The following is a 23,577-nucleotide window of genomic DNA, read 5'->3' on the forward strand; positions in this document are numbered from 1 at the left end:
TTATTATATCTATATCATCTTGAGGCTTCAATATATTATCTTGTGGCCTCAATATATTTTTCATGGCCTAAATAGGCTATATTATCTTGTGGCCTCAATATATTTTTTCATGGCCTACATAGGCTATATTATTTTGTGCCCTGAATATATTATCTTGTGCCCTCAATAAATTTTTCATGGCCTAAATAGGCTTTATTATCTTGTGCCCTAAATATATTATCTTGTGCCCTCAATAAATTTTTCATGGCCTAAATAGGCTTTATTATCTTGTGCCCTAAATATATTATCTTGTGCCCTCAATATATTTTTTCATGGCCTACATAGGCTATATTATTTTGTGCCCTGAATATATTATCTTGTGCCCTCAATATATATATTGTGGCCTCAATATATTTTTTCATGGCCTACATAGGCTATATTATTTTGTGCCCTAAATATATTATCTTGTGGCCTCAATATATTTTTTCATTGCCTAAATAGGCTTTATTATCTTGTGCCCTGAATATATTATCTTGTGCCCTCAATATATTTTTTCATGGCCTACATAGGCTATATTATTTTGTGCCCTAAATATATTATCTTGTGGCCTCAATATATTTTTTCATTGCCTAAATAGGCTATATTATCTTGTGGCCTCAATATATTTTTTCATGGCCTAAATAGGCTATATTATCTTGTGCCCTCACTATATTTTCCATGGCCTAAATAGGCTTTATTATCTTGTGCTCTCATTATATGATCTTGTGGCCTCAATATATTTTTTCATGTCCCAAATAGGCTATATTATCTTGTGCACTCAATATATTTTTTCATGGCCTAAATCTTATGCCCTCAATATATTATCTCAATATATTATCTTGTGCCTTCAATATATTATCTTGTGGCCTCAATATATTTTTTCATGGCCTAAATCTTGTGCCCTCAATATATTATCTTGTGCCCTCAATATATTATCTTGTGCCCTCAATATATTATCTTGTGCCCTCAGTGTGTATCATCGTGCGGCCATAACTTAATAAAGACAACTACCAGGTAAACCTTCGGCACCTTGAGTTTAACCTACATAAACAAACGAAATAAATAAATAATAGTAATAATAATAGTAATAATAATAGTAATAAATTATTTGTTTTGTTTTTATTTTCTTCAGAAAAAACAGAAGCGTTTTGCTCGGCGGCTGCGCGGGAAGTCGAGTCACGCAGCTACGGCGGCCGAACGAGTTCAAATCCCCGCGGCGGAAACGAGGAGGCGCCGGGCAGAGAATAACAAACCCCTCAGATTAACCGGGGAAAAGCCCAAAACGCTGCACAAAGGCACCCCAGCGTATCTCAAACCGCCATAGCTTTAACCTGCAGTCCGACATCCGCCGATAGGGCGGGACATACCAGGCGAAAGAGGCTGAAAAGAAGACGAAAAAGGAGGAAACTCGGCGCGCTGACCGCAGCAGGTAAGAGGCGCTTTGGCGGCACTTTCAACGTGTTAGCCGTCGCCCCGCTAGCGCTGCCCCGGCGCTCCCCCGGCGCTCCCCCGGCGCTCCTCCTTACACAGGAAGGCCGACCAGTGCGATTCAAGGTGTCCCGGCGTGTCTCTCCCGTGTCCTTGTCGCTCCGTGTCCAGTTGTGTCCCTAGCTCGGCGTCGCAGCACTATCGCCTGGGTTTGTTTTGGCACATTTGCGCTGCAGGGACGTGAAACCGCAGCTTAGCCGCTTTAGCTAAAGGCGGAATGAGGCCGCTTACGCAAAAACGACGACGGCTGACCCCGTCCCCGTCTATCTGCTGACCCCTACACCCGCCCGCGGCCGGACCTGCCCTGAGAAGCGTGGCTAGCCAGTGCTAACAGTGACCGCCTGCCCGGGAGGATCACCCCTTCCCCCCCCCCGATAGCTAGCGCCAGCTAGCTAGCTAATAGCTACATACTTGTTGCTAAGCTAACCTGACACTAACAATACTTGTTGCTATGCTAGCGCTACCTTAGTGCAATACGTGATGCTACGCTGGCATGGCACGTTACCGTAGCAACATTTAGCTGCTGTAACGCTGAACCTTGTTGCTAAGCCGGGCAACATCACTGTGGTGGTAACGTTACTTGTTGCTAAGTGAACGTCACCGTAGCAGTAATGTAAGCCAATATCACCGTAGGGTTGACGTTACTGGTTGCTATGCCAACTTTACTTGTTGCTAAGCCAACCTTACCGTAGTTAACCTTAGTTAAGGTGGGGTTAATGTTAATTGTTACTGTTGCAGCTTTACTTGTTGCTAAAAGCAGTAACAGTACTTGTTGCTAAGCCGACATCACCATAGCAGTAATGTAACTCGTTGCTATGCCAGCATTACTTGCTGTTAAGACAGCATCGCCGTGATGGTAGTGTTACTTGTTGCCAAGCCATCTTGACTTTAGCAGTAATGTGACTTGTCGCAATGCCAACATTAGTTGTTGCTAAGCCATCACGGTGGTAGTAACTTTACTCGTTGCTAAGCCATCGAGACTTTAGCAGTAATGTAACTTGTTGGTATGCCAACATTACTTGCTGCTAAGACAGCATCGCCACAATGGTAGTGATACTTGTTGCCAAGCCAACGGACCCATAGCAGTAATGTAACGTGTTGCTATGCCGTAGTTAAAGTAGGGTTAATGTTGCTTGTTACTATACTCGTACCCTGAAGAGCCGGAGTGGATCCCCCAGGGTGGATCCCCCAGGGTGGATCCCCCAGGGTGGATCCCCCAGGGTGGATCCCTCAGGGTGGATCCGGCTCTCTAGGTTATGAAAGCAGAGGTCGTGAGTGGGCTAACAATATGCCCAACTGCACCCAACTCTCCCCCCGGAGCGGATCCCCCCCGGAGCGGATCCCCCCGGAGTGGATCCCCTCGGAGCGGATCCCCCCTGAGCACCATCAGAGAAAGTGTTTGGTGCGGTTAGGCATACTGTTAGCCCACTCAGGTCCTCTCTAAACCACACAAGGCAAAAACACTCGCTTTGCGTGCAGCGAGGGCGAAACTCACTCCCGCTGTTTGGGACGAGACCGATACGGCCGTCACTTTTACTAGATTATGAACGTTTGATCCAATATGAAAGGTGCTGATCCAAAATCAGACAGGCGAGGGTCAAACCCGGAGCTGTGGTAACCATGACAGAAGGGCTGAGGCTAAATCGGAAAAAGGCCGGAGCAACAAACTCGCAGGAGATAAACAGGGGAAGGTCGGAGTCGTGCTGTGGGGAGAGCTTAAGCAGCACAGCTGATGAGCTTCAGGGGCACGTTCCAAAACTCTGGCGTTCAGGCCTAGTCCTGATTGGCCGGAGAGGAGTCTGGGAAGTTGAGTACATACACAAGGACTGACGGAAACACCGCACAATGCGATGTTGGGCCACCCTAAATCACCGCAGGGTTAATTCTTTCACCGGACAGCCCTAATAAAACGGGCCGGGCTATTTTTTTTAGACATTAAGGCCTTTATTAGTATAGGAAATCTATCGCCCCCCCCCAAACCTTCTTGAGAAGAAGCCAGAGCCTCACCTGCTTCTCATCGTCCTCTCTTCTCGCAGTACCCGGTTCTGATGTGCAGCGTATGCCATTGCAGTGTGTGTGTTTTATTTATTATTTCCTTTTCCTTCACCATCCCGTTGCCTAGTCGGTTACGTTAGCGGCCAGCAGCAGTAGCTAGAGCTGTCAGTGTGTTCTTCCCGGGTTTTCCTGGGGCATGTTTCCTGTTGCATCGCTAGAGTCATGCTGATCATTTCGAGTAGAGTATCTGTGTAGCGCACTCATTCGTCCTCTGTGTGTTTCCGCCTGTCTGTTTTATTTTTCCACGTGTGTACGTACGTGTGTGTGTGTCTGTGTGTGTGTCCTCGTTCTTCTGTCGTCCCGTGGTGCGTGTTTGTGTGTATGTGTGTGTAGGATGGAGTGGCAGCCGGATGAGCAGGGTCTCCAGCAGGTGCTCCTGCTGCTGAAGGACTCCCAGTCTCCAGACACGGCCACACAGAGAGCTGTGCAAGAAGTATCCTTGGGGAATACGCAGGTGAAGGGTGCGACAGCATGGGAGGAACAACAGTGAGGGAGGAGGAGGAGGAGGAGGAAGCTCATGTACAGGTTCCCCCTCTTACCCTCTTAGACGTATTTGGTTCTACACTGGAGCTACGAGGCTAGTGTAGTATTATCATGCCATACTTTTAGAGTGATACACTGTATGGACAAAAGTATGGGGACACAGTATTGTTGGATGAACTGTCTCTACTGTCCAGGGAAGAAGGCTTTCATCATTCCAGAGATCAACGCTGGAGGAGGCTTCACACCCCTCTAGCCCACGCCCGCCTGGCATTATTAGGCAGCATGGTGCCAATAGGTTCATGTTGTTAAACTGCTCCAGAGAGTCCTATTCTATTGGCAGTACTTCTTCTCTACAGGATCTAGACAAGCTGTGTATGCGTGTGCATTTGCACATCTGTGTCAGCAATGGGTGCAACCTAAAAGTCGCTGAATGGATTCATTAGAAGTGGTGTCCACAAACTTTTGGGCATTTAGTGTATGTAGGAACCAAATATGGGCCACCGTTTCACTGTGGTGGAGTTGAAGCCTGCGCTGCCCTGTTCACATCTCTGACTCCGCCCACTTTGCAGGCAGTGCCAGCATTTGCGCTGCCACCTGTCACTGGAAATCGCCGGCTTTCTATGAAAATGAATGACCACCGGCTGCTTTGTCTTGTCGAGTCGCTGCCAGTGTAAGTGCAGGGTTAGTGTGCAGATATCGGAGTTAAACCTCCGCAACTATCGTTTGTATTTTTCCCGTTTCTGTGTGTTTGAACGGACGTCTGTCGTCTTTCTGATGAGTCCTTATGGGAGCTCGATTTATTTTCTTGTTTCTAGCTCTCGAAACGGTCTCCTGGTCTGACTGGTGCCTGTTCATATTATAAAATGAAACTGTATCTGTATGTATTTCATATGTTTTATTGTTGTAGCTGGTTTTTATTATCTAAGTTTTTGAGTCTTTAAAACAGTATTATAAGCTTTTTGAGAATTTGTCAATTGCCTGTTCTCTGTTCAGAGGCATAATTCATGTCCAGATGAACTAAGCTACATCTTAAACTGTTAAAACACTATCAGACTTTTGCTGCTGCGTTTCTTTTTATAACATGCTGCTCCAAAATCAAGCATTTTAGTTGGCAGCCATCACAACACATGGACATCCTGGTGGTTAACAAATTGCCATTGAATAACTGAGTATGTTGTCTCTTATTCTACATATAAAACGCTGTTCCCGTACCTATATGCTGTATCTTGCTGTGTTTTATTTGGTTGAGGGTTTTTTGGGTGTTCAGATTGTCTATCAGTGATTTCCTTAGCAGTTCTAACAGAAACTGGAGCAGCTCAATCAGTTCCCTGACTTCAACAATTACCTCATCTTTGTCCTCACAAGTCTCAAATCTGAAGGTAAGGTTAATTCCTACATTATAAGAAACACCCTCATTATAAAGGTAGCTCATTTTCTTCAGTGTTGTCAATGAATACACCATTTATTTACCACTCAAAGAAATCAAAAACAGATTTTTCAATGATATGAAGTGAAAGTGGCAGTTTCCCAGACAGGGAGTAAGGTGCATGGATGGATAGGGTGGGTAGCTGGATGGATGGGTGGGTAGCTGGATGGATGGGTGGGCAGCTGGATGGATGGGTGAATGGGTAGCTGGGTGGCTGGATGGGTAGCTGGGTGGCTGGATGGGTAGCTGGGTGAATGGGTGGCTGGATGGATGGGTGGGTAGCTGGATGGGTGAATGGGTGGGTGGGTAGCTGGATGGGTGAATGGGTGGGAGGGTAGCTGGATGGGTGAATGGGTGGGTGAGTAGCTGGATGGGTGAATGGGTGGGTGAGTAGCTGGATGGGTGGGTGAGTAGCTGGATGGCTGGATGGGGGTTTAGCTGGATGGCTGGATGGGTGGGTGAGTAGCTGGGTGGGTGAGTAGCTGGGTGGGTGAGTAGCTGGGTGGGTGAGTAGCTGGATGGGTGAGTAGCTGGATGGGTGAGTAGCTGGATGGGTGGCTGGGTGGGTGGGTGGATGGATACTTTATTGATCCAGAAGGAAATTTAGCATCCAGCAGCATAAAACAGCAGCACACTATAAGGACCAGGTAGAGACAGACACTGCTACAGATATAAAATCATCTCTTACCTTTTTCTCTCTCTGTCTGTGTGTCTGACTGTGTGTGTCTCTCTCTCTCTCACTGTGTCTGTCTGTCTGTCTCTCTCTCTGTCTCTCTGTCTAGACGAGCCTACTCGCTCTCTCAGTGGTTTGATCCTGAAGAACAATGTGAAAGCGCACTATCAGAACTTTCCTCCTGCCGTGGCTGACTTCATCAAGCGGGAGTGTCTCAACAACATCGGAGACCCGTCACCCCTCATCCGCGCCACCATTGGTTAGTGAGCAAGCGATCATCGATTACATGGTTTCCTAACAGGGTTGCAACACAAAGCAGTTTTTTTATTTTATTTTATTTTTTTTATTTTTTTTTTATTTATATGTCTAATGTGATGAGCCCAGAAAGATGCACTGAACTACTGGTTGTTCAGCAGCAGCGTAGTGACTTGGCTAGAAGTTGTCTCTGAACTGGTCAAATTTCTAATACTGCACCTAAACTAAGAAATATTCACCAGCTTCTTACCAGGATTTATTGTTTCACTTTAAATACTGCAGCAGTGACAGTCAGGACAGTCACCACTGTATAAAAACAACAAAAATACTGCAGGACTCCTGATCGGTTCTTGTCTGCACAGCTCTCGCCCCCTGATTCTTGAAATGTGGAGGTGCTTGCACCATAAAAACCCACTCTAAGTGGACTGTGACCGAGCCAGATCGTACTTGTGAAAGGGTTAAATGTAAGATGTTCAATTAAGCCTTAAATTCACCAAGATACTCGTTTGTCTCGACTAGTTTGTGGCTGCCCTCTGCGAGACTTGATGAAGCTCCCAATGCCTTTCATTGGCAGAACTTGGCAGAAGCCTTGTCAGTTTCTGTAGCCCTGCCCCCCATATTACATCTGCACTGTAGGACTAATAACTTGTATCTCCAAAATGGCAACTTTTACAGGAGAAGGGGGGAAAAGCTGATGTACTCAAACATGTGTGTGTGTGTGTGTGTGTGTGTGTGTAGGTATTCTGATCACCACTATAGCATCTAAAGGAGAGTTGCAGACGTGGCCTGAGCTGCTGCCTCAACTCTGCAACCTGCTCAACTCTGAGGACTACAACACCTGCGAGGTAACACTGTCTGCTCTCGTTTTACTGGGATTTCACTCATCCCCTGCATGAGTGTGGGGCATGATGCCTATGACTGATAATGTTTCTGTGTGTGTGTGTGTGTTTGTAGGGTTCGTTCGGTGCTTTGCAGAAAATCTGTGAGGACTCCTCTGAGCTGTTGGACAGTGATGCTCTGAATCGTCCTCTAAACATCATGATCCCCAAATTCCTACAATTCTTTAAACACTGCAGCCCAAAGATCAGGTGTGATGTCCTCTCCTCCTGTCCATCTGTCCGTCTGTCCAGCTGTGTAGCAAATGGAATAAGTAAAGCTGCTTATGTTTTTGTGACTGACTGGTTTCTGTAGCGTTACTTTGACATGAACGTCTGGGCTATGACCTTTCAGTCAAGGCTGCCTTCGATGGTTGATACGGGGTCATTTCATACATTCTTTATCCTGAACCAGTCAGCCAGTCAAATACCACATATTTTCTATTTCATTACAGATTAGAGGTTATTTGACAATATTATGTTGTATGATACACAGTGGTGGTACTACTACTACTACTTTTGTGAAAAGAGAATCACAGAGGAAATTAAATAAATATTTGTAAAGAAATTCAGTAAAAATGGATTTATCAAGGATAAAATCAGGGAAATATTTAAAATATTATAAAATAAAGATATGCAAACATGTTTGAGATTAAGTGTGGAAAAAAGACAGTATGGAAGAGATTTTATGCCTTGCATAAGGAGAGATGTATTAGCACAGGGATGTAAAAGGATGCCACGTTTTTGGACCCGCCACACTAAAAGCTGTAAATTGTATATTGTGTTATCCTCAGTGCTTAAAAACCAGCTGACTCCACAGTTCACTACAAGGAGTGTAATTAGTCCTATTTAATTAGATGGAGTGCAACAAATAAACGCTTTACTATGTATGGGGTAGTATTTGGACAGTTAAAAAAAATCTGCAGCAGCTGGTGCGTTGGTCTATTTCAGAATATCGCAATACAAGTTATGAAAATATCTTTAAATATAGTGATAATATTTTTACTACGCTTATCACCCACCCCATAACAGACTATATTACACTGCCTCTGGTAATTGTAGTCCAGTTATTGTAGCACGTTTTTTTTTGCTGATTATTGATCTTATTTTGTCCACATGGGTCTGATTTTCAGAAGCATTGGGTGTCTTTGAAGGTGTTCTACTAGTATAAAGATTAATGGCTTAATAGATTGTTGCGATGCCTTTGGTGAAAATGGACATTTCAGGAATTAAATATGGTGGTGTTAAACTGCACATGAGGCCTAACGCACTCTCTACCCCTCTGTGGTACAGGTCCCATGCTATAGCATGTGTGAATCAGTTCATCATAGGTCGGGCTCAGGCTCTGATGGACAACATCGACACCTTCATAGAGGTGAGGTCCACTTTTAAAATTCCTCCTGCTCTGGAGGTCTTGGGTGTATTTTGGGGGATAGTTAAGCCAGTCATTGCTAATAAGGTAATTACAGCATTGCTGGCTTTGTTTATTTTGGGAATAAAAAGCTAAACTTTATTTTTTTAAATTTTTTTTTAAATCAGTCTTTGTTTGCGCTGGCGGGTGATGAAGACTCTGAGGTGAGGAAGAACGTGTGCAGGGCGCTGGTAATGCTGCTGGAGGTCCGCATAGATCGTCTCATCCCCCACATGCACAGCATCATCCAGGTGAGAGAGGGTAGCCCATGCCGCATTCACAGGAACTTTATAGAGCATTAACATGATGCTCCCTGTGCTTCCTGCAGTGTATTACAGTGTTGGGAGGGTTGTGTAGATCTGATGAACGTTATAACGCATGTTATAGACGTTAAGCACACACACGCACACACACACACACAGGGCATCATCAGATATGAGCACAGGTGAAATGGTGCTGTTGTGTTTTGTGGATCTGACGTGACCTCTTTTCTCCTCTTTCTACATTTCTCCTTCACCCACACAGTACATGCTCCAGCGCACACAGGACCCAGATGAGAACGTGGCTCTGGAGGCGTGCGAGTTCTGGCTCACTCTGGCGGAACAGCCAATTTGCAAAGAGGCTCTGTCAGGACACCTGGTCCAGTGAGTGCTGTGCCCCATCCCAAAACTCCCTTCCTGATCGCTCACAGAGCTGGATAGTTCATTCTTAATATGGCAGAATAATCAATATATCACCATTTGATATGAGTCATTCTGATGGGGTTCCAGATCACTAGAAAGTAGATTCTCCAGATATACCAAATGTCCTCAAAATGAGTCTCGGGCTCCATGATATTGAAAAAAGAGACATTGCAAGAGTCTTTTTATTATTATTATTATTTTTATTTATTTTTATTTATTTATGTATTGTTTTCTGATACACACAACATTGTTCTCTGTGTAATAAAGTTTGGAGTATATTAAATGATACTGGGCAGATATAATCTGCCTCTGGTAGATCGCTCATGGAAACAACACAGTAGTCACATCCTCCGATGTGACTATTGTGCATGCCCACATTCAGAGCCGGCCAAAGGCATACTCGAATTACGCGGCCCCAACGCCACCAGGTGACCCCAAGAGCACCAAGATATAATGATAAAAAATACATATTTTAATAATAAAATTGAATAATAAAACAAAATGGTATTTCCCAGATAAAAGCATTTTTATATATATATTATATATATATATTTCTATTCATAGTTGGTTTACCAATACTAGGTTAATCAATCTCTGCTGTTGGCTGCTGCCACTGTTTGGCAAATGCAGATATGCGGCGCTTGGGTGGTGGATAAAGGCCCGGGCGCTTGAGCGTATTGCACAATATCTCTCTTCCTATTGAATGATGAAGCATCTAGTGCTGAGGTGGTAGTATGGGGGGGTGCCCCAAATGAAAATCCGGCCCTGCCCACATTGCAGTTCGTCGATTTTGTTCACTATACTATAGAATAGTGTCTCCTATATTTTTACAGTTTGTCTTTGATTCTAGATGGTATCTGTTGTTCTGTACAGTAGTTGTGTTTTGATGTGTCTCTCTCTGTAGGCTCATCCCGATCCTGGTGAACGGTATGAAGTACTCTGAGATCGACATCATTCTGCTGAAGGTAGATCGGCTTTACACTACTTTGCTTCATCCCGTATCTTTTGTGCTTTCTGTGATTATTATTATTATTATTATTATTTTATTCCTCCTTTTTTACCTTTTTTTAGTTTGATCCTTTTTCTGTATTTTATGCTTCATTAATTCCTCTCTTCTTCATTCATGCTCCAACTCTCTCGCTTTCGCTCTCTCTCTGCAGGGTGATGTAGAAGAAGATGACACTATTCCGGACAGCGAGCAGGACATTAAGCCTCGTTTCCACAAATCCCGCACCGTCACCCTACAGCACGAGGGTGGAGAGGGAGAGGAGGGAGAGGACATTGATGATGACGAAGACGACGATGACGACACTTTGAGTGACTGGAACCTGCGTGAGTGATGAGGGAACTTTACATTGCCAGCGTTGTATCTAATGATGGTATTTAAGGGTTCTGTCGCTGCTCAGAAGACCAGGCACTCTCCTTTCCCACTTCCAGAGTAGGGATGGACGGTATAACGTTAATGAGGTGGATTGCGATGTTCAAAAATGAGGACGATATTTAAAAATTTTGCTCATTTCAGGGTCAGGGACTGTCTCTTCCTTTCTGTGGATGCACTGTAGTGCATTCTAGGCTTGGCTTAATTACAACTATACAGTGCTTAAAGCAGCCCTATGGAGAATTGGTGTGTTTTTGCTCTTGGGCTCCCCCTACAGTTTGGGAGGTTAATTCATTTTTACTAAACTGCAGTAAATACAAATCACCCTTTGAGCAACCCCCCATGGACAGCTGTACACATGCATTTCTAGACAGAGCTCCAGAAGCAGCATCTAAAGGTAAAGAAGCATGTGGACTGAGGCGGTAGAGTAATACTACAGGATTGGATTGCGCAGAGAGAGAGGTCTCGTAATGCAGCTCCACCAAATGACTGGGAATGACTGAGACCCCATTCTTCCTGTTACAGTCAGTGGAGCATCAGCATGATCCTGAAGCTGCTATTTTAAGGTAGAGCTGCTACATAACGCTGCTTTCAGGTTCCTCACACCAACAGTAGTTTAGACACGTTTGGGGTAAGGGAGGAAATTGTATGGAAGTTGAATGTTGGTGTGTGACTTGCTCTTTTTGTTGTGTGTGTGTTTTAGGTAAATGTTCGGCAGCGGCGCTGGACGTCCTGGCTAACGTGTTTCGAGATGAGCTCCTGCCCCACCTGCTGCCTCTGCTGAAGGGGCTTCTGTTCCACCCAGACTGGGTCATTAAAGAGTCGGGCATTCTGGTCTTGGGAGCTATCGCCGAGGGTGTGTATTTAACACACATACACACACGGTCTGCTCACTCTAAAGCTTCTCTGTTGTTTGATTTAAAGATTTATACCTCCTATAGGAATCAGTTCAACCTGGATAACAGTTAATTGAATGGGAACAATGTTGGAGGATGTTAGAAACCAGTCTAATGACAGTGTAATGAAACTTTAAATCTTTAAGCCCTAACAATACCCTCGATATGCTCAGAAAAGGGTTCTACAGTGTACTTTTCTATTCACATTGTTCTAGGATGTAAGTAGAAGGTTTTCTCTACTTGCCTAGCTCTAGAATGCCCCCCTCCACCCTTTAAACATCATGTTGCAGCCTTCTGAACTTGAGGGGTTTCCTGAGACCTTTTCAGACCTTTTCAGGCGTGTTGGCCCTGTTAAACTTGTCCGTTACTGCAGGACTTCTACCTGGACGTGGAAAACTGGGCTCATGACAGTCTTTTGGTCTCTTTCTTGCGCGCTCTCTAGGCTGTATGCAAGGTATGGTTCAGTACCTGCCGGAGTTGATCCCTCACCTGATCCAGTGTCTCTGTGATAAGAAGGCTCTGGTTCGCTCCATTGCCTGCTGGACGCTCAGCCGCTACGCCCACTGGGTGGTCAGCCAGCCACCCGACGCCCACCTCAAACCACTCATGACCGAACTTCTCAAACGCATCCTCGACGGTAACAAGAGGGTGCAGGAGGCTGCATGCAGGTATGAGTGCTCTGAAGATCTAGCAGAAGCCGTGTGTTTATGTTGAGCCATGTTGGGTCGGTTTCAATGCAGTCTGGAATTCAGGAAGGTGTCATTGCAGTAGCCTTTCCCTGCTCGTTTCTCTTCATTCATTCATTCCTCTGGTCATTTCCCATTGCAGTGCGTTTGCCACTCTGGAGGAGGAGGCCTGTACGGAGCTGGTTCCATACCTGAGCTTCATTTTGGACACGCTGGTGTTTGCCTTTGGAAAGTACCAGCACAAGAACCTGCTCATCCTCTATGACGCCATTGGAACTCTCGCCGACTCTGTTGGACACCATCTCAATCAGCCGGTAACACCAACAGCTGCCCTAATTATTTTGTGTCGATATAAATATACGGTGGAAGTTAGTAGACTAGGGTGTATAGATGGTTGTACACCAATCAGCCATAACATTAGCATTAGGTAAAGTCAGGCACCTTGACTATCTTCATCGACAGTGGGATCTGTCAAGGGGTGGTGAGGAGAAATGGGCACTCTGACATCTCACCCACTTTTGACAAGAGCCAAACTGTTCTAGATGACTGGGTCGGAACATAAGGCAAGTCTTGTGGGGTGTTCCCTGTATGTAGTGCTCTGTATCTACCAAAAGTGGTGTCATGAGGACCCGAGCTCATTGATGCGATTCATGGAGGTTCTGCTTGCAACTTGCAACTTGCAGAACTAAAAGGTTCTGCTGCTAATGTCTTGGGGCTAGATGCCACAGGATGCCTTCAGAGGTCTTGTGGAGTCCATGCCTGGCATGGTCATGTCTGTTAGGGCGGTTGTACTAATGTTCTGGCTGATTATTGTGTGTATTTAGATGTGTTTTAATGGTTTCTTGCTTTGTTGTTTAGCTAGTTCTCAGTAGCAGTTAATGATTCTGTTAATGTAATCTTAAAGAATGATCTTAATTACTGTCTTTTTTTTTTTTATATTTCGGATGAAAATAATAATGTCTGTCTGCGTTGTCTGTATATAGGAGTACATTCAGAAGCTGATGCCTCCTCTGATTCAGAAATGGAATGAGCTGAAGGATGAGGATAAAGATCTTTTCCCCTTGCTGGAGGTGAGATACAAACTGGGCTGTGTTTGAGCACAGCTGCACGCCGCCTCTATAAACACAGCTGGCCAACTACCAGTCATCAGACAGCTTTCTGTGATCTCAACCCAGAGAGAGGCTGAGTCGCATGACTTGGCAACCTCAGAAGGGCTCGGACACTCATGCTGACCACGGTGTGATGCCACCAGACAAGTCTTACAAAACGTTAAAGCACTGGCACACAGTCTCTAGTAGTAGTAGTTGTCGTTGTCTCGAGTATTAGTTGTCTCTCGTAGTGGTGTAGTAGTTGCCTGTAGTAGTTGTCTCTAGTAGTAGTAATTGCATCTAGTAGTAGTAATAGTTGTCTCTAGTAGTAGTAGTCGTCTCTAGTAGTAGTAGTCTAGTAGTAGTAGTAGTCGTCTCTAGTAGTAGTAATTGCATCTAGTAGTAGTAGTAGTTGTCTCTAGTAGTAGTAATTGCATCTAGTAGTAGTAGTGGTTGTCTCTAGTAGTAGTCGTTTCTAGTAGTAGTAGTCGTCTCTAGTAGTAGTAGTAGTAGTAGTAGTAGTAGTAGTAGTAGTAGTCGTCTCTAGTAGTAGTAGTAGTCGTCTCTAGTAGTAGAAGTGGTAGTAGTGGTTGTCTCTAGTAGTGGTTGTCTCTAGTAGTAGTAGTAGTAGTAGTCGTCTCTAGTAGTAGTAGTAGTCGTCTCTAGTAGTAGAAGTGGTAGTAGTGGTTGTCTCTAGTAGTGGTTGTCTCTAGTAGTGGTTGTCTCTAGTAGTAGTAGTGGTTGTCTCTAGTAGTAGTAGTAGTAGTGGTTGTCTCTAGTAGTGGTCGTCTCTAGTAGTAGTAGTGGTCGTCTCGTCTCTAGTAGTAGTAGTGGTCGTCTCTAGTAGTGGTCGTCTCTAGTAGTGGTCGTCTCTAGTAGTAGTAGTAGTAGTAGTGGTCGTCTCTAGTAGTGGTCGTCTCTAGTAGTAGTAGTAGTGGTTGTCTCTAGTAGTAGTAGTAGTAGTAGTAGTAGTGGTCGTCTCTAGTAGTAGTAGTGGTCGTCTCTAGTAGTAGTAGTGGTTGTCTCTAGTAGTAGTAGTAGTAGTGGTTGTCTCTAGTAGTAGTAGTAGTAGTAGTAGTGGTCGTCTCTAGTAGTAGTAGTAGTAGTGGTCGTCTCTAGTAGTAGTAGTGGTTGTCTCTAGTAGTAGTCGTCTCTAATAGTAGTAGTAGTGGTCGTCTCTAGTAGTAGTCGTCTCTAATAGTAGTAGTAGTAGTGGTCATCTCTAGTAGTAGTAATTGCATGTAGTAGTAGTTGTCTCTAGTAGTAGTAGTAGTTGTCTCTAGTAGTAGTAATTGCATCTAGTAGTAGTAGTGGTTGTCTCTAGTAGTAGTCGTTTCTAGTAGTAGTAGTCGTCTCTAGTAGTAGTAGTAGTAGTAGTAGTAGTAGTAGTAGTCGTCTCTAGTAGTAGTAGTAGTCGTCTCTAGTAGTAGAAGTGGTAGTAGTGGTTGTCTCTAGTAGTGGTTGTCTCTAGTAGTAGTAGTAGTAGTAGTCGTCTCTAGTAGTAGTAGTAGTCGTCTCTAGTAGTAGAAGTGGTAGTAGTGGTTGTCTCTAGTAGTGGTTGTCTCTAGTAGTGGTTGTCTCTAGTAGTAGTAGTGGTTGTCTCTAGTAGTAGTAGTAGTAGTGGTTGTCTCTAGTAGTGGTCGTCTCTAGTAGTAGTAGTGGTCGTCTCGTCTCTAGTAGTAGTAGTGGTCGTCTCTAGTAGTGGTCGTCTCTAGTAGTGGTCGTCTCTAGTAGTGGTCGTCTCTAGTAGTAGTAGTAGTAGTAGTGGTCGTCTCTAGTAGTGGTCGTCTCTAGTAGTAGTAGTAGTAGTGGTTGTCTCTAGTAGTAGTAGTAGTAGTAGTAGTAGTGGTCGTCTCTAGTAGTAGTAGTAGTAGTGGTTGTCTCTAGTAGTAGTAGTAGTAGTAGTAGTGGTCGTCTCTAGTAGTAGTAGTAGTAGTGGTCGTCTCTAGTAGTAGTAGTGGTTGTCTCTAGTAGTAGTCGTCTCTAATAGTAGTAGTAGTGGTCGTCTCTAGTAGTAGTCGTCTCTAATAGTAGTAGTAGTAGTGGTCATCTCTAGTAGTAGTAATTGCATGTAGTAGTAGTTGTCTCTAGTAGTAGTAGTAGTGGTCGTCTAGTAGTAGTCGTCTAGTAGTAGTAGTGGTCGTCTCTAGTAGTAGTAGTAGTAGTAGTAGTAGTTGTCTCTAGTAGTAGTAGTAGTAGTGGTCGTTTCTAGTAGTAGTAGTAGTAGTTGTCTCTAGTAGTAGTAGTAGTAGTGGTCGTTTCTAGTAGTAGTAGTAGTAGTAGTAGTGGTCGTCTCTAGTAGTAGTAGTAGTAGTAGTTGTCTCTAGTAGTAGTAGTAGTGGTCGTTTCTAGTAGTAGTAGTAGTAGTTGTCTCTAGTAGTAGTAGTAGTGGTCGTTTCTAGTAGTAGTAGTAGTAGTAGTGGTTGTCTCTAGTAGTAGTTGTCTCTAATAGTAGTAGTAATTGCATGTAGTAGTTGTCTCTAGTAGTAGTAGTAGTGGTCGTCTCTAGTAGTAGTAGTCTAGTAGTAGTAGTGGTCGTCTCTAGTAGTAGTAATTGCATGTAGTAGTAGTAGTTGTCTCTAGTAGTAGTGGTCGTCTCTAGTAGTAGTCGTCTCTAGTAGTAGGAGTGTAGTAGTAGTAGTGGTCGTCTCTAGTAGTAGTAATTGCATGTAGTAGTAGTAGTTGTCTCTAGTAGTAGTCGTCTCTAGTAGTAGTAGTAGTGGTCGTTTCTAGTAGTAGTAGTGGTTGTCTCTAGTAGTAGTCTCTAATAGTAGTAGTAGTAGTGGTCGTCTCTAGTAGTAGTCGTCTCTAATAGTAGTAGTAGTAGTGGTCGTCTCTAGTAGTCGTCTCTAATAGTAGTAGTAATTGCATGTAGTAGTCGTCTCTAGTAGTAGTAGTCTAGTAGTAGTAGTGGTCGTCTCTAGTAGTAGTAGTCTAGTAGTAGTAGTGGTCGTCTCTAGTAGTAGTAATTGCATGTAGTAGTAGTAGTTGTCTCTAGTAGTAGTAGTGGTTGTCTCTAGTAGTAGTAGTAGTAGTAGTAATGGTCGTCGTCTCTATAATCGCTCCCTGTATCTTTTAAAGCAAGTTCCTGACCTTTGTGCTACTCTCTTGATCTCCACTTACTCTCCTTCACCTGGTCGCCTTTCTCTAGCTAGCAGGAGGGGTCCTGAACTGGCAGGGAAAGCGGCGACTCTGCCTCTCGTCCTGCCACACTTTATTACACGTTGCTTACAAAGCTAAATGGTGTCTGTCTTATCTAGGGCTGTTACTACACGCCGCTGGTTCTCAGACTAATCTGCAATAATATATATATATATATATATATAGACTGTAATATATCTACTAATTATATATATACTAATTGCACAGTAACGGCTTTAAAAAGACACTTTGCTCTTAATGTAATTCTCATATATTATAAATGTAATTATTTATGTAAATGTTTATCATGTATTGCTGTCCTCTCATCTCCATTAAAACCATGCATGCTGAGGCTATGCTGAGTGTACGTAGCCTAATTGGAAAACTTCACTAAGCGTTTACAAAATAAGGGGTATTTCACTACGGGACCTGTAGGTGTCAGCACAGGACAGACGCAGTTCTAGAGGAGCCGTTCATGGCAGATGACAGTTGTTGGTTATTTTTAACCTCCCCGCCCACAGCAAAGGTCTCATTTTCGCAGAGCTAAAGGCCAGCGTCACACAGCTGCGAAGATCTGGCACTTTACAAGAAAGTATTTTAAGAACGCTTCCTGTGTTTCAATCTAGCCACCTTCGCTGACGGCCTGTTTCTATGGCAACTATGGGTTCAGGGCCTGGAAAAGGAAGTTGCTGCAGTCTGTGAAACTGTGTGCGTGTGTTTTTTTTTTTTTTTTTACATTTAATTTAATTTTTATATTTAATAAATAAATATAAACATAAATCCAGTGAAAAAGGAGAAACGAGAGCTTCTCATTCTGAAGAAAGAAAGTAGTGAGATCTTGTCGGTGAGCTAGTCTGAAGAACAGAGCTCGGTTCCTCCAGGTTTCTCCTGGATGCCCCCCAGTCCAGCCAGCACAGCGTGGAGGATGTGTTCACCTCCATCAGCAGCAGCAGCAGCAGCAGCAGCTCACCTGATTTACCACCAAACCAGGTGTTGATCTGAGGAGAACTCTAAATAATACAAGACTCCATGAGAGAGGAGAACTTTGGAGATGTTCTAATGATGAACACACAGGAACGTTATTAGTGTTATAATTCTAATCTAATATTAATATCACAAAAGTGTTGGATTGGGCATCATCCATCATTCCAGAGAACACAGCTCTTCCACTGCTCCACAGCTTCTCAATGCTGGGGGTCTTTATACCCCTCTATACCCTACACCTGGTATTAGGCAGCATGGTGCCAATAGGCTCATGTTGTTTATCTGCTCCAGGGAGTCCTATTCTATTGGCAGTACTTCTCCTCCTCTACAGGGACTAGACAAGCTGTATGTATTAATCCAGCATTTTTTTTGTCTCTCTTTCTCTGCAGTGTTTGTCCTCGGTTGCAACAGCTCTGCAGAGTGGTTTCCTGCCCTACTGTGAGCCTGTGTATCAGCGCTGTGTCACACTGGTGCAGAAGACGCTTGCTCAGGCCATGGTGAGAACAAGCTCGTTAGCTAAAGAGTTAACTAAGCACAACTTCAGTTTGAACACGGGACAGCTCTACTTTCTAAACACTGAGGCACACACACACACACACACACACACAACAATTAAACCCAAGGATAAGACTGAGAAGCTGACTCTTCTGCACTGCATGTAGATGTACAGCCAGCAGCCAGACCAGTACGAGGCTCCGGATAAGGACTTCATGATTGTGGCTCTGGACCTGCTGAGCGGATTGGCCGAGGGCCTCGGTGGACACGTGGACCAGCTGGTTGCCCGTAGCAACATCATGACTCTCCTCTTCCAGTGCATGCAGGTTTGTGTGTGTGTGCGCGCGCATTTGTTTTTTGGACATTTTCAGAGCAGGGAACTGACTGTAGGTCAGTTATTGATGCTTTCACACAAAACCTTGTATCTCCAAAATAGCAACTTTACGGAAGAAGGAAAGGTTGTTAAAGACTACACCTTTGTCATTTGAAGGATGCAACCCCTGAATTGGGACATGGCATATATGTCCAAATATTTGTGGACACCCCTTCTAATAAATGCATTCAACTACTTTCATTTGCACCCATTGCTGACACAGATGTGCAAATTAACAGAGAAGTACAGCCAGATACACATTATGAACCTATTGGCACCATGCTGCCTAATTTCCAGACGTGGGCTAGAGGGGTATAAAGACCCCCCCTCAGCAGCATTGAGCTGTTGAGCAGTGGAAGAACTGTGTTCTTACATGTTAATACTTTTGGGTTGGGGATGATGAGGTGGGGTGGTGATCATCCAACATTCTGACCTCACTAAGACACTCCTCACTGGACGCAACGTAATCCTCACAGCAGTGCTCCTCTTTTTGATAACGAATGAGCAGGTGTCCCAATACTTTTGTCCATATAATGTAAAATGTATTGCTCTTGTCAGAGATGCAGGTTTCATAAGTAAGTGTTTTCCTTTTCAGGACACAATGCCAGAGGTGAGGCAGAGCTCTTTTGCGTTGCTGGGAGACCTGACCAAAGCCTGCTTTCCTCACGTCAAACCCTGCATCGGTAAGAACACACTTACGATCTGATTCCAGGGACACGTTCTTCCTGCTCATAGTGGGAACCACTGCATTGATGATGTAAGGGCTAAAGTTGTTGCCTTGTAGAATGTGTACTGGTTTTGTAGGACGTTTTCCTCAGTAAGGAATAATACACCGTTGTGTGTTTTATTGATTAATGCTGGCTAGTATGCTGATCAGATTCTGAGTCAAACACTAACTCCATGACTCAGTATTTCTGGACACACTCTTTGAGCCCTCTTTTAAGTGTATGTGTTTTGTATATGTCTGTCTGTCTGCAGCGGAGTTCATGCCGATTTTGGGGACGAACCTGAACCCTGAGTTTATCTCTGTGTGTAATAACGCTACATGGGCCATTGGAGAGATCTGCATGCAGATGGGTGAGCTATCAGTTAGCCCTTCTCTTCATATATAAAAGACTTGTGTCTTTATATAGATGTACTATTCGAAGATCTTCAGTATTTTAGAATACTGAGTATTCTTTACTGTGAACCCTAAGTGTGAGAGCAGTGATTCACTCATTTGGGAATTCTTGGCAGATGTCATTGTTTATTATTTTTTCACATGCATTCACTAATATTGCCATTTAATGTAGGAATTGACCAAATTGACAGGAATCCGCATTATGGACAAATGTCTAATTTGTCTACAGTGCTAAAAAAAAAAAAAAAAAAAGAAGTGTCAGTGTAGCAGTGCGTCACCTTAACGTTATACTTTTTCACAAAACATCGTAACTAAAGTCATCAAATTAGACCTGCGCCAATTTTCTTAATACTGCAATTAACCAGAAAGCTCACTTTTAAATCTTTACCTCCCTGTTCTAGACAATATTGATGTATGTATTTGACCCAAAGATCTTTACACTGTTAAATGTATTTTTTATTTAATGTGTCTAAATTAAAATGTGTAAAATACTAGTGGTGTAACGACCATGGTTAAACTGTGATCTGTATAAATAGGCCCCCACAGTTCAAGCCACATGTGAACTTGACAAAGTTGTCAAAATAAGTCCCTAGTGCAAATGAAGCAGCAACACCCATACAAAAAAAACTTGAGCCTCGCATTTGTCCCTTATTTCTTTTTTTTTTGTTGTTGTTCTTTTGAAAAATGATCAGATCTGTGATTCCAGATGCCCTCAAACCACGTTTTGCACCAATTACACCTCTAATAAATAAAAGTAAATGATAGAGAAATATAGAGAATATAGAGGTATAGAGAAAATGTTAGTGTATTGTGATTCCTGTGTCTCTTCATTTCGATATTGTGAACTTTGTGTGAGGAGGGGAATAATTGCTAGTAATAATAATGGTTGCTGTTCAGTGGATTGCTAAAATGGCAAACCCTGATATGCTAGTGTTTATGAGAATGAGGTTTTAGGATATACATACCTGGTTTTTATTTACCTATCTAGAGTATATTAATATATCTGTTTTTAAGTGGAGGTTAGTGGATCTGGCGGTAAAATTCTTGCTATTAGAAATGGTCATTACACTTTTTGCTAATGGGGGCGCTATTAGTAATCAACTAGCTTTTAGTGCTTCTATTTAACAAACCTATGTTTTTGGTTTTTTTGCTCATTCAGGTGTGGAGATGCAGCCATACGTGGCTCTGGTTCTTCCTCATCTGGTGGAGATCATCAACAGACCCAACACTCCAAAAACCCTTCTGGAGAACACGGGTATTACACCTTTACCCTTTAGGTTTTAAAGTGTTTAAAGTTACTGTTTAGTGTGTGTGTGTGTGTGTGTGTGTGTGTGTGTGTGTGAGAGATTTACACCGAATATGGATGGTAGTATTACTATCTCAAATTAAGGTTTTGACTCCTCTCTCTTTTTGACTGCAGCCATCACGATTGGTCGGCTGGGCTACGTGTGTCCGCAGGAAGTTGCCCCGATGTTGCAGCAGTTTATCAGGCCCTGGTGAGTTTCCCTGACGACCACTTGTTTCCTGCCATGTTTAAAAATATCAGCTGATGTCAGTAAGCGCTAATGCCGCCTGCTGTGTTTATCTGTGTAGGTGCACGTCATTGAGGAACATCCGAGACAACGAAGAGAAAGATTCGGCCTTCAGAGGCATCTGTGTGATGATTGGTGTGAATCCTGGAGGAGTGGTGCAGGTGAGGGCCTCTCTCTCTCTCAGTCTCTGTCTCTCTGCCCTCCTTCTAAGTGTTGTTGCACTACTCATTGGTTCTCTCTCCTTTTAAGGACTTCATCTTCTTCTGTGATGCTGTGGCTTCCTGGGTCAGTCCTAAAGATGATCTGAGAGACATGTTCTACAAGGTTAGGAACCAGCGCAGTCACAGCTGTATACACTTACTGGGTAATGCTGTCAGTGTGGACCAGTGTGGAGCACAGTGACTAAATATTTACTCTAGTCCAAAGGCTACCACACATTGGATGAGTCACATGAGCAGTGCAAAGTGCAGCTCTGCTCTGCAGAAAGCGTTGCGGTGAGGGTGCCAGTAAACCTCAAGCTCAGGTTAAATTTGCGCTCTGCTCAAAATACAAGGCGAACCCAGGTCTGATGAGGTGTGGAAGACTTTAGATTGACTACCTTTATGATTTTTATTTTATTTAACTTAAAAATAGTTATTATAACTTTAAATAACTTCGTTTGTAGTGTGTTGATGTTTTGAGTTCATAATTCTTGTGATGTCACGAGAACCAGCCAATCAAATGTAGAGGTGAGTGGAAAAACTTGGGTGCATCGTCCCTCAGTACCAAAATAGAAATACATATTTGCATTTACACACATACTATATACACATTATATACCTTGCAGTTAAATTTTAAAGGTGCACGTATTTGTCACTGTACAGTGTACACTGTACAGCGAAATGTGTCCTCCGCATTTAACCCATCTGGTAGTGAACACACACTCACACACACACGTGTTAGGGGCAGTGAGTACACACACACACCCAGAGCGGTGGGCAGCCAACTCCAGCGCCGAGAGGGTAAAGGGCCTTGCTCAAGGGCCCAACAGTGGCAGCTTGCTGAGCCCGGGAATCGAACCCACAACCCTGTTATCAATATCCCAGCACTCTAACCGGGATGGAAATATTGTCAAATATGGAGGGAGGGAAATCTGTTTCTTAAAAATATGCAGATGTGTGGGTGGGGCCTAAATGAAGATTGATTAGCCTGATTTAAAACATGAACATATAGTCCTAGATGCATATTTTGCTTGTGGTAATAAGAAAGGTAATAAGATGCTAACGTATTCATCTCAATTGTGTGTGTGTGTGTGTGTGTGTGTGTGTGTGTGTGTGTGTCTAGATCCTGCATGGTTTTAAGGACCAGGTGGGAGAGGAGAATTGGCAGCAGTTCTCTGAGCAGTTCCCACCCATCCTGAAGGAACGCCTCTCCGCATGCTATGGCGTGTAGCCCCACCCTCCCGCACACACAGCACAATCATGCGCTGTCAGGTGAGTCACATTGACCACTACCAGAGTGTTACAGTGGTGGGATTCATAGGATTGTGATCTTGCGCCATAAGGGTGACGCAGTTGCACCATATGCTTGATGTAGAATAAGGGCTGGTTCCTCCTCTCCACTGTTGATTACCCAAGACTGACTCATGCTGCACGTATAAGAAGGTTATGCAGCTTTACTCGCTGGCTACAGTTAATATTCATCATTAAGGTGAAATCTAGACCCTAATATTATTATTACCCTTTACACTTCTCCTCAAATGCTTAAACTGTGGCCTGGGGGTCTCGAGCTGTAATCCTGAGCCATGCTGCTTTGCCAGAGTCATGCTTCCATTGCTGCATGTGTGGAAGCTATCTGCTCCTGGCGCAGCATCTTCCCCTACGAGAAGGGCTCCTCGCTTGCAGAGCTGTTCCTGCTCTGTGAAATGCCATGACTTCAGAAAGCTCGGTTCTTCACTGCTTGAGTGTTTGCATCAAAGGAATATAAGGAAAACCAATACACTGATAAATCTCGATCCTACTGTTTTATAGAAATGCAAGCATCCACAGTTTGTGCAGAATTCTTCTATATGAAAGCAGACCAGCGATAATTAGCACCTCCCCTAAACGAGCCCAGATTCGGTCCTGGGTGCCGACTTGGAAATTCGGGGGAAATTTGAACAGCCTTAAGAGTCTCAGGCTTCTGCTTACATGAGTGACTGTCACAGCTCTATGTTCTTTAATTAGGTCTCAGCCCAATGTTGGATTTACTTGCATACATTATTTATTTATTTATTCTCTCTTTTTTTTCTTCCAGCTGAATCTTTAGGAGGGTTAACCGGGGGGGAACTCATCCATCTGTGTATTGCACTGCCCTGATCATGGGGGAGAGGGACGCGATTGGCCGCTCCGCCTGACGGACAGACCCCACGCCCTGTGTGTGTCCATAAGGGTGGGTGGGAGGGAGGGAGGGGGGAGGGGACTCCTCTAGTTAACTGTGGAATGCACCCAATCACGGGGAAACAAACCTAAAAAAAGAAAAACTTTTAGGGATAAACGA

General features: G+C 43.8%; 1 protein-coding gene across 1 annotated transcript; it reads left to right on the forward strand.

Moving 5' to 3' along the window:
• The first annotated feature begins 1,214 nt into the window (after nt 1–1,214).
• Nucleotides 1,215–23,458, forward strand: tnpo2b (transportin 2b). Its single transcript, XM_072657186.1, has 25 exons — nt 1,215–1,447; nt 3,895–3,994; nt 5,348–5,423; nt 6,253–6,402; nt 7,137–7,243; nt 7,353–7,486; nt 8,567–8,648; nt 8,813–8,935; nt 9,210–9,328; nt 10,272–10,332; nt 10,528–10,699; nt 11,449–11,601; nt 12,084–12,309; nt 12,470–12,641; nt 13,311–13,397; nt 17,930–18,037; nt 18,203–18,361; nt 19,004–19,091; nt 19,387–19,485; nt 20,688–20,783; nt 20,949–21,024; nt 21,122–21,221; nt 21,310–21,384; nt 22,384–22,532; nt 23,335–23,458. The coding sequence occupies exons 2-24, from the start codon at nt 3,896–3,898 to the stop codon at nt 22,489–22,491; spliced, it is 2,670 nt and encodes an 889-aa protein (XP_072513287.1). The 5' UTR covers nt 1,215–1,447; nt 3,895; the 3' UTR covers nt 22,492–22,532; nt 23,335–23,458.
• The last annotated feature ends 119 nt before the right edge of the window (nt 23,459–23,577 follow it).

Source organism: Salminus brasiliensis, chromosome 15 (assembly GCF_030463535.1).
Source record: "Salminus brasiliensis chromosome 15, fSalBra1.hap2, whole genome shotgun sequence".
NCBI classification, from domain to species: domain Eukaryota; kingdom Metazoa; phylum Chordata; class Actinopteri; order Characiformes; family Bryconidae; genus Salminus; species Salminus brasiliensis.